Below are 16,841 nucleotides of genomic sequence, written 5' to 3'. Positions count from 1 at the left end.
CGACGATAACCCGGTACAGGAATGTGCATTTGTTTTTGAAGTTTGAGTTGAAAATTCAGACGCAACTCTTGGGTTTTTATCTCAAAATATGACGTTGTTCTGTTTATTTTTCTTGTTAGCAGCTGAAAGATGATCTTCTATCTCTTCGAACACGGTCTGATTCAATGATATTCCCACAAACAGTCAATTCAAAACCAATTCATCTTTTTCAATTATTACGCTGCTTTTTTTTCGATCACGTCTTTGTTTCTCAATTGTTAATTGTTGCGGCATTTTGTTTCGTTTTATTGATACTGTTTGAAAACGAGACGAAAAAAATGAATCGGTCGTAATATAAGCAAATGGTCACTGGGTATGTGATGTAATCAGTCACAATTAAAATTATGGATGACATCAACTTGAAGCGCACGAACAATTTTGATTGAAGTGCACGACCAACAAGCAAGAATGAAGTAAAGCCACAGAGGCAGAAATGCTATACAAATGAACCCGAATCGAAACCAACGTCATCGTTCGATTAGCCAATGCATCGGTGCAACATTTCTTTTTTTGCGGTGTAAACAAAAGCGGTTTCACGAAGTGAAAAAGAGATGACTTAGGAATTCCGCCCAAGAAATATTAGCTATTTGCGGCCATCGTTTCATCACGCTTCATTGTCATAATTATTATTTACCACATACAAGTGCGGAAAATATTTGCAAGAGTTTCTCTTGCCATTTTGCATGAGCTTAAGCAATTGATTTTCTCTGGTACTGGTTTCTACCACGCAATAATCAATGAGTTAATTGTTTGTCTTTTGTCACTATTTTAATTAGAAAATTTACTTCGGTTTTGTAAGCCCAGGCAAAGAAAAACATCATTTAAAGTATAAACAGATACTTGTAACGAAAATTGATTATTATAATATTCATTTGAAAATAATTCAATAATGGGAAAAGTGGTGCAATAGTCGCCGTCGCTGTGCGTTGCCAACTAAACCACAGTGCGCTGTGTGTGAGCGAACCGCAACACGGCGAAGGAAATGGCTTTCATTAAATGCGATGCCAAACGGTGATAAGAGTCAAACTATTCATTACGTTCAATTGCATATACTTATGCATGAACAGAATGTGTACGTTTGCTATGTTTACGTTTGATCGCAGCGAACGATAACAATAATTGGAATGGCATGTGTATGCGGCTGCTTCACATCAATTAAAATCAATTTAGGCCAAAATCTATGTTCATTAGAACATTATATATCACGAGGTAATTAAATTCCAAATGTGCATTGCATTGTTATCGACGCGGGAAGCTAGCTTCAAATCGCTGAGTTTTGGTATCGAATTACCTACTCAAAGGTGAATGATTACACTTTGTTGCACCTATGAAAGAAATATCCATTAAACAATTCTGAATCGATGTGTACAAATTCATCGGGACGAATGTCATACCAAAAATTCCATTTGGATTCATGTGACCGAGACATTGTTACAAATTGTTACATGCATGCTCTTGCCACCGATTCCAAGTCACGGCCAAATTCCAGCCGAGAGGATCTGCATACACGAGTGGTGCATCCATTTATCAACTAATTCATTGTAATGTCGCACGGCATGCAAATGAAATATGCAATAGATTAGAGCCAGCGACGGCATTTCGATTTTTCTCTCGGTTTTTTCTCTCTTTCTCTTTCATTCGCTCCTTCGGCAGAGCATATTTAAGGTATCTCAAACCACATGATCGCGGGCGCGCTCCATATGAAAGAGCATGTTGCTGTGATGTTGTCAGTCAGAGGGAAAGCAAAGCAATGTCAACTTTACTATTGCGACTAATTGCTTTCACTTTGCATTTGCGTGTCGCGTCAAAACCACTTACTTTGCCTTGTTCGATTCTATGCCATTCAGCCGACCGGATGGAATGATGCTTGCTGCTTTTGTCTTTTACATTTGCAATTGCAAACACGGATTTGCGCATCATTTTTCATCATTTCGCACTACACACACACCATTCTCGATACAATTTTCAAGACGCTGCCGGATAATTTATGCAAACGATTGAAATTCATTAAAAATGAGTGGAAAAACATCTATTCATGTCCTTGAGCAGCCGCACCAAAACCAATCCTGTTAACATTTAACACACACGCGGAGAATTCGTAACACATTAGACTTCGAAGGAAGAGAGAAGAAACGGAGCAATTGCGGTGTTCGCTCCATTTGAAAGTCCATAAATTGTGGCAGAGAGTTGTCTAGTATATATCGATGTGTGTGTTCTCGTTTCCATCGCCCACCATCGTTAGCATTATTTATTGACCATAATCTAAACGATACGTTGTATACGAAAAGATGCAATCAGTAAAACAAAACTGAATCTCAACAATATCGTGGGCTGATGAATCGAACAAGAAATTCGTGCTGTCGAAATGATATCTGTGGCACAGAGAATGGAATTTTCTTGTGCATTTCTCATGAATTTCATTAGCACCAGTACCACTACTCTGATTTTATCACATTGAACTGATTTTGAATGCACTGAAAGAGAATCAAATGACATGTTTGACAAATTGAAGTCAAGAGGAAATCTCAATGATGTGGAACTGTTTTTCTTGTTCTAACTTTTTAAACGAAAAAAACCAATGATTTTCTTTACATGTATGAAAAATTGTGTGCATAACAATAAATCAATTTAGCTGCTTAATGAATGCACTCATTTGATATCCTTCCGATGCGCCCAAAGCCTTTTTCACTGACAATCTTACACATGTTGTTGAACGGAATGTATTGCTTATGGCGAAATCATTTTTTTCTCTTCTTTTTAACGATTCTCCAGAGAATTTGGTATACCCTTGGGCAAGGTATGGTTCGTCATCTGATGACAAAAAGTCACATTGTCACGTAGCCAACGCATAAAAACTTCATAGCGTTTTTTTTGGTTGTTTGCCTCACATCCTTGAAATCATATATTAAATTTCAAAATTTTACGACAAGTCCTTGTAAATGGTGCATTTCTTCATCATCCTGTGTGTTTTGATAGATCAAGCCATGTCACTTAATTTCCATGCTCATTGTGTGCTTGTATATGTGATACGAAGCGAGAGAATGTTAACATTTGAACCGAAGTCGAAAGGAAAGGAAATGGAATGGCATTTGGCATATGTGGCGGATATTCGTTGGTAATAAACGACGCTGAAACCTTGTTAACCGATTGACCACGGGCAACTTAAACTTAAAACAGCACACATTTTTCGAATATATAACATGCATGGAATCAAAGTGGAACCGCGGAATTCAATCAAACTGGTGCTGTGCAGTTTGTCCAACTGGACAAAAATAGTATGATTTTACGCTTGTTTTTTTCCCTTTCGCTGCATAATTACCGCTACGAGCACGCAATTTTATGGTCACCGGACATGCAGCATGTGTAAGCGCAATTGCAAAATATGACTATAAACAATATAGTTCATACAAAGTATGCATCTCTTGAATGGAGCAAACGACCGGACGGGCGAGCGAATATTTATTTTTATTGATTGTGTAGAGTTTTCAACAGTCGTTGGGTAAATTTGGTGCCGCTTATTTGATTTGAGCCGAGTCGAGAGAGAGAGAGTTTAAAATGTCTGTTTTCATAATTTATTCTATTTGCAATCATAAATTATTTTACATCTGGCTCCTACGTACGAACAACACCGCACTGTTGCAATGTACAGTGAGAGCGACCGAGTATGCGACTCGGAATCGGAAACAATTCATACCATTCAAAGTATGCACATTGCACATTGCACTCTATGCTTGTCTTTCTTTCTCTCTATTGAACTATTTCCAATTGAACAAAAACGAACAGCTGAAGTGGGATGATATTTGTCGATACATTGAATGGCAAGAGCAGCGGCAACGGTGGCAGCAGTGGCGGCAACAACATAATTTAGAGGGTGTTTTTTTTTGTGTGAGTATTGAACGGTGCCGCATTGTGTGCATCATACAAAAACCCGAATGCTGTTGATTTATGTAATTGTTGGTCTAATTTCAGTTCGAAATGACTGAAATGACAAATGGAAACTTACAAACACTCATCACCAAATTTGAATCGGTTTTGAACATTCGTTCGACAGACTTTGTGCCAGACACATTTTGCCTTCGACAAAATCCATCAAAACAAATGTCGTTTTTGTTTTCAAAGAGAGCACAGAGACGAGAATACTAATTAAATGTGCCGAGTAGTTTGGTTTATGGGGTGCGATATGCCTGAGAAATGCTTGCAATCAACAACAAAAACAACTTGTAAAGAAACATTTTCAAGCACTTTCTCAAAATCCTTTTCATTCTTTTTCCATTTTCCTTAATCTTTTTCTTTTAACGGGCGGCAATTTGAACTTTGTGTTGAGTTAAATATGAATATGGATTTGATCCGGTGGCAGATGTTCAAAGTTCTTATTCGAAAGTGCACTCGAGAGAAAATCTGCTTATTTGAATTTTCACCGAAAACAATCGGAATCTCTAATTGAACCACAACTTTTGAGTTTTCAGCATGCTAGCTGCAGCTAGGCTGGACTATTTGCGTTTGTGCAAAAGTTTGCAATACAAAATCATAAAGAAAAAAACATTCACTTTATGAATAATCCATGCGGTTAATTTCCATGACATTGTCGAATAAAATTGACTTGTAAAATACCAAATGTTTTGAAATGAATATTGTTTGATTTTTGACCGGGTTCAAACTGGCCGCCCTTCCATGAAATTTGCGGTTCATAAATTATGGTCAGTTGGACAATGGACGGTCAAATCGGTTTCGCAAAATGTGAATGAAGGTGAGGCCTGCGGAACATATGAACAATGAACATGCAAACACATTGTATTGCCGATACATATGTTGTGTCGAAAATAATCCGGTCGATTCTGTGGTTGTGCCAGTGGTTTTCATCCACTGTATAACATTTTACTGTAGCCAGTACACGGCCGGGCAACATTGTTACAGAACATTCACCAATGATGATGTTATTCATTGTCAAAATGCCGAATTCATTTTGGTAGAATCCATTCCGAGTAGAATTGCAGATTGGAATGTTGACAGTTTACACCATAAAATTGCACCCAATTAGGCGAAATGACAATGTCGGATTATGTATACTTTATATTTTTTTTCAGCAAAAAATCCAACTCTTATTCATGTAAGCTCATTAATGTGTTTGAAACCCTATAGCTTTACTCAAGTTATTAAGTCGAAGTGACAATTTAATGTTGAATCAGCGGTCAACAAGTCATTTATCACAAGTGTCAGTGATGCGAATGGCAGTTATCTTTATTTGCATCGTCTTTTCCTTATAATTCCCAAATTTTTATCGTTCGTTTCTATTTTTGCAACACATTCACACGCTAAGTTAGAATCTGAAATACAATTTCCATAGAAGAAGCAATGAGATTGAAATCGAGATGATTTTGCGCTGCAAAATTACTTGTACTCTGGAAATTCAATATGCGTGAGCTAGCGAGGTAGTCGCGTCCGATTGTTTCATTAAGGCAATTGACTGCTGCGGCTGCTATGTGATTCGATCTTCTCTCACACATTCAATGAGATTTGCATATTTCCGCTTCGTTTGTCACACGTAATACGCTAATGGATGCTGACGGCGCTCATTAATCGACTACCTCTTCTTTAATTAATCCGAATGTCATTAGATTTTCCCTTTATCAAGTTGACGACGTGTGAATACGATGTACCTTTGTTAACTCTCTAACATCAGATTAACTGTTTATCGCATTCTTGAACGTGATGCATGTTCATTCGATGATTTTCGACATTGTTTTTTTTTTCGTTACTTATTTCGCTTCTTCCCTTTTTTTCTCTCTCCACTCGACGAAGAGACCAATTAAACGATGAATCTAAATATTTTCTCAAGTGTCGTTGTCTCATTTCCTCATTTGCTGTAAACAAGCACACTCAAAAAGTCACAAGCATAAATCATTCATTTTGTATACTGTTCACTTGAGCTGACTGTCTGTCTAAGTGAGTGCGAAGGTATTCAGAATCCAGGCGAGGTATTCATACATCATTTTCATGTGTGACCGGGCATATGCAAATAAAATTAAGTGTGAAATGACAAATTGTCGATTCATTCGGTGTGTCGACTCAAACAAGATACACACAAACAACGAAAAATAAATGAAAAAGACATGATTCAAACCGTGCCGGGAACATTATGGCATGGACAAGTATTTGAGTCACAGTATGATTGAGCGTCACACGTATACACACAGATACACCCAAAACCAGTTGGTTTTATTGCCAGATCTGTTATGAAATCAGTCGGAGTTCGTACTGTGAACCTTGACATTGAATGCAGCTGTAAAGGTGCGTGGATTACAATTATCACTGCTGCACAGCACTCCTGCAGACGAGAAAAAAGTGAAAATGCCGACACTGTTCATAAAAACTGAAATTTCAGTCATAAAAATTCAATTTCCATAATTTTGATCGTATTCTGGGTTTAATTTTTGTGTGTGAGATTTTAATGATTTAGTATAATTCATATTCATTTCGGTTATTTATCTTATCCCGAACATTTGTTTTCTTTCATTCGTACAACTTGAGATGTGCTCAAGAGAGCTGACGCTACAAAAAAAAAAACATGCATGCATACTTCAGTTATCGATTTTTAAATGCATCTTCTCCATTCAAGAGATATGTTTTCTTTTTATTGAATTTTATCTTGTTTGCTGTTGTGATGTTAAACGGATTCCACTTCACAGTAGAAGAAAAAAAAACTAAACAAGACAAAGAGCCAGCTTACAAGGCAAAAAATGAAAAGCGAGGAATCATCATCGACACCAGCATCGATAAAAATGTGAAAATACCACGACTCAAAATACCTGTTGACTGATTCTCCTTTTTTTCTGAATGACGTGTTTTTTCTTCTTCTTTAGCTTGTCATTGTTCTGCACAATGCACTCATCGGTGCCAGGCCAGCGAACGCTGGCTAGGAAGGTAGGCACAATGAAAGATGAAAATTGAAAATTAATGACAAAAATCGAATGACAGCGATCAGATACGTTTAAATATGTAAAACAACAAATGACATTTCTTCGATTCGATGAGTTGGTTCATTGTCGATTTGTTCATGGTTAACCCTTGAACTTCGCCTTACATGAATGTCTGTATGACAAAACATTAAGCACATGCGTGAAACGGCTCGAACATTTTTTTATGTGGTCTCTGAAAACTATTTGCTGACCTCTCTTCAATGGCAACGACCATTGAACGGCCGTATCTATACATTGATTCGAATATGGGCATTAGGTAATGAGATCTTTTATTTTTAGTGCTGTTGCTGCCAGAGTTTCGGATTTTCGGTTTCATGTTCACAACAAACAAATGCTGAACTCAAGTGAATGGATGTGAAATCAAAATACTTTTCGGCATGTTTGCGAAGGCAATACACACACGCAATCGGACGAGGTGTAAAACAAAACGATGCTCGAAAATAGGTGCAAAACAAATAGAGAAAAATGCATGTGACGTGAACAATGTTGCATAGAAAACTGCACTAAAAATGGATACGTTTCTTTGTATCATATGTTGTTGTTCTTATCTCGTTGTTACTTCTCTGAAAAAATGCACAACTGAATACGCATCGTTGAGGTGATTTTTGTTTTTGCCTCTCTCATCTGCGTAGTGAGAATCGAATGACTCTTGTGTGCATGATGCCCGAAAAAAAAAGAGATGCGATTACGTTGTGTGGTTACTGCCAACGACGTCTCCTTTTTTTTCCCATTCCTTCCTTAAAAAAAATTTTTCTATAGAAAAAAAGGCAGGAAAAAAAACCTCCCAGCAAAACAAAGAACCAAAACGAAATCATGGAAACTAAAAACAAAACGAAAACAGCACAAAAAGAATATGTAAACACCATCATTTAAGCGAACATTTACCAGGCAGAACGCAGCACGATATTTTAAACGAACTCACACAACAAACGCATTTTAATATTCTTCGTTATGCTGTTTTCAGTGTGTGCTGTATTTTTTCTTCTCTCATGTCGATTCACTTCTCTCCTCTTAGTCTCAAGTTCTTGGATATATTTTTTTTTCTCGTGTGTGTACAATTTCTATCCTTCGGCATGCTTATGCTCATGAGCACATGCACACACACACCATTCGTTACATTGGACAAACACACAACGATCAACGGTAATGGTTCGTAGTATATACGAGGTATCGTAAAAACAAAGGACGGCACTCTGAATTAAACGTCGTACATTTTTGTTTCATAATGATGTTTATAGAATTGTCGGATAGCGAAAGAGAGAGAGAGAGAGAGAGAGAGAGAGTGAAAAAAAACCCGGACGTCCATCGTCATCGTCGTTGTCGCCGCACACACATTTTTCATGCATGTTACACCGTCGTTGCGCTGTCGTTCCCGATATACCGAAAAGTGCCAGGACATCATGAAAAACAAGAGGTAAAACAATTGTTAAGAACACTTAAATTCAAATCAAATACAGCGAACAAATACCCCGACCTCGGGAACGTGTGAACATTGAAATTGTTGAAAAGATCTTTTTTTCCTCTTTCCATACGTATGTAATAAGATTTGAGTGCAACCGGCGAAAAAACGACGACAAAAAAAAGCTGCTACCTTACGCGTCTATGCGTTAGAACACAGAACCGGAGTAAAACAAAAGAGGAAACATTAAAAATTGAAACATAACATTCCTCGGTCCATGTGTGTTTGATTCGAGTCGTTTAATACAGCACTTACACACACTGCACTCACGCACACCATCATGCATTGGCTGCTGTGAGTGTGGAGCGAGAAACAGTGTGTATGTGAGTGCTAGTACAAAGTTGTGTGGGTTTTTGTTATTGTTGCTATCTCATTTGGCTCACGTGCTGTCGGTTCGCTTTAAGCCGCTTGCACATTGTTTAGTTTTTCCACATTGCCATCACATTCACATCGTCTGTCGATGCCGCTCGTTGTGTGCCGTTGATCGAGGAATGGTTCAGGATATGGTGTGTTTGAAGCAGTATTTTTTTCTCTGTTTTGTTTCATGCACTCCCAACAAAATTGATCGCTCCATGGTGTTTCAGTTCGAAACGGATACTTAACCGGTGCTGTTGCATTCACTCAAACACACAGCCCGGTTTTTTTTGTAGTTTTTCATTTTCTTTCTCTCGGTGAAAATGTTGTACATCGTTTTCTTATGTTTAATTCAGTTGTTGGTGGAAATGTTTCTGTTGTTTGTTTGATATACCGAACAAAAAGCAAAAGTGTTCCATTTCGATTCTCTCAATTAACAGTGAGTGACACATAAACCATTGAGATTGTGTTCAATTTAGAGCAAACATCGTAAAACAAAGTGCACCGATTATGAGCTGAGCTAAAACCCGAAGAAAAATGTCGAATAAATTCCGTCAATATCTTAATTGAAATGATAAAATGAAAGAAGGAGCGGATTAAATGCGAGTGCATTGAAAATGCCAATGGGAAAATGTGAAATAGAATCGTTTCGTGTATTGGATCAGTGATCAAACAACCGACTAGTAAATGGATAGAAACCATTAAAAACAATATAATTGATAAATAATACTTGACGCCTGCAGCATTGCCATTGCCATTGCATACACACACATATACCTTCATTTAGAGATATAAATTGAGAAGGAAGAAAAGTACGGAGGAAATAAAACGTTTTAAAAAATATCGTTTTTAACTTAAAACGAATTAAGAAAACACCATCAACATCAAAATCTCAGCTAGTAACAAATTGGAAAGCATTCCCTCTCATTGTGTATATTGGACTGTGTGACTTGTGGCACTTTTTTTCCGTGCACAATTTGGCTAGCGAATGATTCAATCAGCAGCTCTTCGATGTTACTTGATTTTTTTTTCTTTTCTCTTCTTCAAAAAGTGTTACAGAGACTTGCATTTCCAAAGCCGCGATTGGAATTAATGATGTGATCGTGTAGGTGCCTCAAAGTATTTTCTCCATGTTTTTATTTTCGTTCAATGAATTCTTTTTTTTTCTCTTCTTCGGCGGTGCAGTTGCCGCGCGCGCATCGCACCAAAGGAGCGAGATATTAATTTATAATTTGCTCTTCTGTATTTCACGTTTTGTTTCGTCTCGACGATTTCTCTATTATTTACGTGTGTGATTTGGAATGGCATTTTCGATTCCGGGTATAAATGCATATACGTGTACATTCTGAGTGTTTAAAACACATGTGCTACGTGAAATGGCTTCAGAAGATGTGCCTGTTTATCGAATTATATGTGCTTTGCATACACACATCTCTCTCTCTCTCTCTCTCTCCGTCTCTCTTACTTTTCTCTTCCTTTTAAATCAAATGAAATTCATAATCAATTCTTGAATATCTTTCACTCTTTTACCTTTGCATTCACCGGCGTGGCTTTTTTTTTACCATAATTTATACATAGACATGCACGATGCGATCACTTCATTCGGAAATTCGAATTCTTTATGGGTTTTCGGCTTGTGGGCGAATTTATTTCCCATTTTATTCTTAATAATTCCGATGGATTTCAGTTACACATTCGCTTGCACGGCATCCACACACACACACACACACACCATCGGATTATGGCCACAAAACAACAAAATTGTTTCGTTTTTCGAAACATTGTACGAACAGATTAGCTGATTGATTTTGAGCGCGTTAATAACAATAAATTTTCAATCGATTTTCATTGTGGCAAGCCGATTGCAGTTGAACGGCCAATTTTTATGTTAGTGGTGATCACAAGTGCTCAAGACGTTTTTTTGGTGGCATCTCGGTTGAAATAGATGCTCAGAGAGAGAGAGAGAGCCGACAAACGATTCGAATGAAGAAGGGAGAACAAAATCGAGAATGGGTTTCGTTGTTAAATTTTTAATCGTTCGTTCATTGTATAAGGTCATCACTTGCCACCATATAATTTTTTAAGTGATTTGAAATGTTCAACACATTCGAATGCCTACGTAAATCAACCTCACTTCCAAGCGCGTGTATCTGTGATTATGAGCTGCTTCTCACCTGACTGAACAATTTCGGTTTCAAAATAAACCCATTTACGTTTGTCTATGTAATTGTTTCGTTATGGTGATGACGGCGACGGCGATGATCAGCATCGTACGTAGCAGCAGCAGCAGCACGGCTAATTCTACGTTTGCGTTTCAGTCGTCGAAAGACAATAGAACGCGAGCGATGCGCGGTTACATTTGTTGCGGCTGACAGCAGCCAAATAAATTTGTTCAGCATTTTAAACCAGACAGAGATAATAAGTGCATCAGTTTTATGTTTGTTTACATCTTACAGATAAATTCAAATGTGTGAATCATTCTCGCGCTCCATAACTCATTGTTTACATAAATTGAAATTAAAGTTTTATCGCGTCGGACTTGCAGCCAAAGTCAAAAGGCAAATCAGTTGTGAATATGAGAGTTTACAATGTTTTTTATCATTTGATGCTTTAGGATGTGATGAGTCAATTATCAGCTTACTGGTGTGAAATCAAAACAAAGAACAAAAAAGTAGATAAATAAAGAACACCACCATCGAGTACAGTGTAATTGAAAAAGTGCGTGTGAAAGACAACAGCCGCATCGAATCCAAATCAACAACAACAACAAAAATCAAGTGAATTCCAGAACGAAAACGCGGCGCGCAAAACTCACAAATCAAACGGCAAAATATTTGTGGATTGTGTGCGTTGGACGTAAGAAATTAATTCTGTGTATCTTTTCTTCTGTCGTGTGTGCGTTGTGCAAGAACAAGTGTATGTAGTGTGGCGATGTGGGAAAAGAATCCACCAACTTCATTGAGAAAATAACGAGCGCGCTCCCAAATTTGATCAACGCCAAATTCGGCGTGAATTGTGAATATACAAGATAACAGGATGTGACGATGTTGTTTGAGTGGCATTTAGCGCGCTGATTATATCACAAACATGGATTTATCGGTAAGTGGTCATCAATTTCATTTTTCTCTCTTTTCCTTTCCGATTTCTTTTTCTCCGTTCTTTTTTTTGCTGGTGTGTGATTTCATTTTTTTTTTGCCCAAAAATTACTTTCAAAGCATACGCAAACGAACCGAAAGAAACGAAACATTGGAATATGTTTTTCGCTTGTAACAAACCAACAACAAAAAAATTGATGCCAATCAGGCAGATGTGACTCGCAGAAGGAAACAACTGTGCACGCTAGAGGAAAACATATTGGTTGGAGATAGTCAGGTTTTCGAAAATCGAAAATAAACAAATCGTCTCTATGGTGTGCCAATTAGGCCCCTCTTTATTAAACTTCCATTCGTTATACACTATCGCCAAAATCTTAACGTTCTTTTAATACCGCACTATTTCCGTACTTTGTCAACTGAGCGAACTACGAGCGTGGGTCACTTGATCCGTTATTTACTCAACACATCAAAAATACGACAGCCTACGTATTTGGTTTCAAGCGCCAAGCAGCAACCATTCCATTGCGAAGAAGCCCATTCCAATTCAAAGAAACGACTTAATTGTCAAATAAAATAGACACATTGACATGAATTCGGTCGAAATTTCTGAAGAACGAGAGAAAACGGCATGTCGTTGTTTGCTTGAGCCAATCGGTGCATCCATTTTCGGCAAGTAGAATCATTGGAATTCCAATTTTATTGACCATTATTTCCATCATCGGCATCATTGACATTTAACTCGAACAAATTTTTGTGATTCACAGATGATTTCTATTTTGTTTTTAGTTTCTCTTTTGGGAATTTTTCAATTTTTCATAAACAGAATGTTATCTTCGTGTGAATCTCTTGCTTGTCCAATTGCAAAGAAGAACTTTTGCATCATTTTTTAACGTTCTGGTGAATTGATATATCTGTTGTCTTAATGAGCGCCAAATATTTTCCTTGTTCGAAATTCCTAATTTGCATAAATGACGAATTCAATGGTAAGGACAATGTTCCTTTTTGCCGGTCGATACCTTTCACTCCACCAAACCTCTATTGACTTCTAAAGCCTCATTTATATGTTTTTTGATTGGCCTCTGGTTTAACGAACACACACACACATACTCTTAACATCGTACGGCCAAAAGAAACCACAGATTAAACTTGCCGATAGCATTTAAATCACAAGAAAAGTTGTCGGCGAATACTTTCTTCGTCTTCCATCGAATCGAAACTGAATCTCTCTCTCTCTCTCTCTCTCTGTGTGTGTGTGTGTGTGTGTGTGTGTATTTTGAATTCAGCAGTTAGTTGTCGGTAAGCAGTTTTCAAAGGTAATCGAATCGACTGTTTAATTAAGTCGCGTGTTACTCGCAAAAAGTCACTGGTTTTTGTGTGCACATGGGGTCATCCGGTGGAAATTGGAGTAAATTTTTCATTGATTTCAGTTCAATGCTAATGCTGTAAAACCCAAAAGAAAATATAAAAAAAAAAACGCTTCACTTGAAAGAGTCGGCAATTGATTTAAATCTATGCAAAAAAAGAGCAACATTTGTGCCTTTGCCAGCTCCCTTGATATTTCATTTAGTTGCCATTAAATAAATGAGCGCCGCTTTTATTGAACTTTTGCAATTGCAATTCACTGTGATAAATGGGCTAAAATGGCAATTACTGTTGATTTTTAATATCTTGATAAAAAAAAACTAAACGCAGAGAAATTCATTTACAATTGTGAATGTTTGAAAGCGCGTTCAAATTGAAAATTACTAGCACCATTTACTTGGAGGCTGTTTTATTCGTTCGGATTTCGTTGCCACAACGGACAATAGAGTGAAATCAAAACAAAAACCAAACCAAACTCAACCAAATGTTAATTGAATACCAAACACAAAACACTGAGTCGGTTTAACTGGCACACACACACTTACACATAGGCCGCATCGCACCGAAATAACATGAATCACATAGTCTGCCGAAGCGCAACTTCTTCTTCGATTACAACATCGGCCACTAGAACTTAATGCGAAAAACGATCTTTGCAACCAGATAATTGAATGAATGAAACACGTTTTTCCGCTTTTGCAATGAAACCATTCCGCGTACACATCATCAACTGACTACGGCGCTCTCTCGTACTAATCGTCATTCTGCTCAGTGTTTCGTACAATTCTTTGTTGTTCACTTCGTCGGTTTTTAGTTTCTTTTTTTTTCAACGTTTAATGTTTCATTTAAAACTTATTCTTTTCCAAGATTGCTTCATTCATTTGGCTTATTTTAACTGAAAGAAAAAACAGAAACATATTTCGCTCGTCGGATGATGAGCGATAGCACCGAGAGGATGGCCTTCAATCCCATTGACCCGTGCACATTTCACTTATCTCGCTAACGAGACTCAAATGCCGCTCTTCTTCAAATGAAACCATAAAAAAATTTCTTCAGCCGACGACAACGGTTCGTAATGGGAATCACAATTGAAGGTGTGACTTTTAAACAAATTGACTGAAAAATGATTCTGATTTATGAGCCTTTTTACAGCGTTTTAACGATATATCAACAAACAGTTGTTTGACGAGAATCTGTAAAAATGAAATTCCGTTTGCTTTGCGTATGCTTCTGGAAGTGCATATACTGCATTTATTTATTTTACTACATGTTGTGCGTAAAGTAATTTATTTGGGAAAATCAATTTAAAGTTTAATTAAATTGCTTTATGAGAAAAACTCTATATGAATAAAGAAACACACACCAAAAAAATAGGAACTGTTCAACTCGAATTGAGAAAAAAAGAGAACTTTTTTTCAATTAAACTCTGTGATTTAATCAATTTTATTTCTCTTCAGGCGAAAATACGTTACACAGACACGAGTTATATAATAGCGCAGCAATGGTCGAAAGGAGGCGAGAAACACACATTCCCAAATGTTTATGCGTGCAATTATAATCGGCAGAAATTTGCCAATTTGGCAAAATGTGACGAAAAACAAACGATTCCAACGACGGCAAAGGCGATAAAAAGACCACTTCCAGTTGTACCGCCGATGCCACCAACGCCGCCACCGCCAGCCAAACCAGATGACCTTATCGAAGACGATAACAAAATTGACGCCGATGAGCAACGAGAGGTGCTGCCATCAAATGGTGAACGAAAACAGAAGAAACGAAGAACAAGGTCTCTGGAACGCCTCCGTGATCAATCAAATGATATCGAGCTATCGGACTCCGACGAAGACATTGCAATCGCACAGAAAATCCCAATCATAAAATGTACAGATGAAGTAGATGCTTCAGCAACCTCACCATCCATGAGCGAAGCGATTAATGCACATAGCAACACGACGGCGGATGAACCGGCAATATGCGCTGATAGTCCGGGGCTAGCAATCGATGCAAACACATTCAGTGACAAAAGTCAATTGTCATTCGATGAAATTCTCAAAATTGAAGAGACATTCGATGACGATGGTGCCATTGGTTTTATGAATCAAAGCATCGTAGTCGATATTCATGCCGAACCAACGATTGAACTGCGGATTCATGAAAGCGACAGTGATCCGGCGATCGTAGCTTCAAAATCGGTGACCGGCATTTTGAATGCATTCAAGTTAACCAAAGAACAAATGAAATCCGATTTCGAACAGGAACGATGCTTTAGCGAAGACGATGCTGTCGATCCTGATGCAGACGATAATAAAGAAAAACCCGAACGACTGGTGCAAAGTGACAGTGAAGTGCTATCGAAAACGCCATTAAAATTAGTTATTGAATGTGATATAAACGAAAATGTTATTGTTAACGAATCAAAATCACGCGAAACCATTCTTGATCTTGACCACAATCATAACGATATTGTGAAAGCCGCCGAAATTGTCACGGACCAAACCCAAATAAAAACCAAACAACCACGCGTTTCTGAAACAAATGCTGAAATAAAATTTGTGCAAAATCGTGAGAGTCCACCGATTGTTCCGCAAAATGAGCAACCGAAACACGAATCCATTTCATCACGTTCCAGTTGCGAATCAGATGGCAATGAACCAGTTTATGCCACGGTTGACACAGCATTGAATACGGTGAGTTTTTTCTCGTTAAAAACAAACAGATTTCTGTGGAATTTAAAAAAAGTAACGGCATTTAAACGAGAAAAAGAACCGAAAACACATTTTGGAAAGAATTAAAAGCAATCTCAAGGGGAGTAAACGAAGTTTGAAAGGAAAACAATGGATTTTTCTAACAAAATGTAATTTAAGAAGAAAGAATTTCAAGTCCGAAGAAGGAAAAAGGCTGCAAGTTGGCGGTAAAAATGAACATTTCTCCTTTGCTCCGTGTATGTTTGATTGAGCACAGTTGCATTGCGACTTAATTCGTGAAATCGAAAATCAAATGTCAGTGCAGGTGCAATTGAAAAATACCATATAATTGAACCGAAATTCCAATGTTTCGGTGTTTGTTGTTTTTGTAAATGTGTGTGCAAAACAAACTGCTGTGATTTTAAGCGATTTTTTTTTCTCGAAACAATTTGCGTTTAATTTGAAGCCTCCGAGCATAAATCTGTTGCATTTTACGGTTTTGCACGCCTCGCCTTGCCACAAAAAAAAAATGAACCAAACCGAATTTTAACATTTTATTTTCTGACATGGTTCTCTTTGGAAAATATGAATTTTTGATGCACATGCAAATATCGTCATAAATAAAATCGCATATTTTTCGTGTCTGTGCCTGTTCGTCATTCTATAATTGGTTCCAACGGCACCCAGAACGAATGCTAATAATTGAATGCTGGGCCCATAATGAACATGACGAAATTGTTTGTTTGTTTGTTTTTTTTGCTTTTCACTTTCAAACTGTGTGCCGGGCTGTGTGCTCCATGTGCATTTTGTTTAATATTTTTGATCCCTCATGCGTTCAAATATTTCATGGTTCGATTTAATTTTATGATGT

At 37.5% G+C, this 16,841-nt stretch overlaps 1 protein-coding gene across 8 annotated transcripts in view; it reads left to right on the top strand.

Moving 5' to 3' along the window:
• Positions 1-16,841, top strand: part of LOC129569175 (probable serine/threonine-protein kinase ndrD) — a 102,251-nt gene that overhangs the window by 9,871 nt on the left and 75,539 nt on the right. For 7 of the 8 annotated variants that reach the window (XM_055447772.1, XM_055447771.1, XM_055447769.1 and 4 more), the window contains 2 exons: positions 11,444-11,928; positions 14,744-15,973. In XM_055447772.1, the coding sequence (XP_055303747.1) occupies positions 11,917-11,928; positions 14,744-15,973 (1,242 nt within the window). In that variant the 5' untranslated portion in view covers positions 11,444-11,916. Of the gene's footprint in view, positions 1-8,086; positions 8,160-8,254; positions 8,431-11,443; positions 11,929-14,743; positions 15,974-16,841 lie in introns of those variants that run through there. The other variant, XM_055447770.1, reaches the window with a different exon arrangement.

Source organism: Sitodiplosis mosellana, unplaced genomic scaffold (genome assembly GCF_009176505.1).
Source record: "Sitodiplosis mosellana isolate CC-2019 unplaced genomic scaffold, AAFC_SMos_1.0 Smas_scaffold_30, whole genome shotgun sequence".
In the NCBI taxonomy this organism is placed as follows: Eukaryota; Metazoa; Arthropoda; class Insecta; order Diptera; family Cecidomyiidae; genus Sitodiplosis; species Sitodiplosis mosellana.
This window is presented reverse-complemented; position numbering and strand designations above follow the sequence as displayed.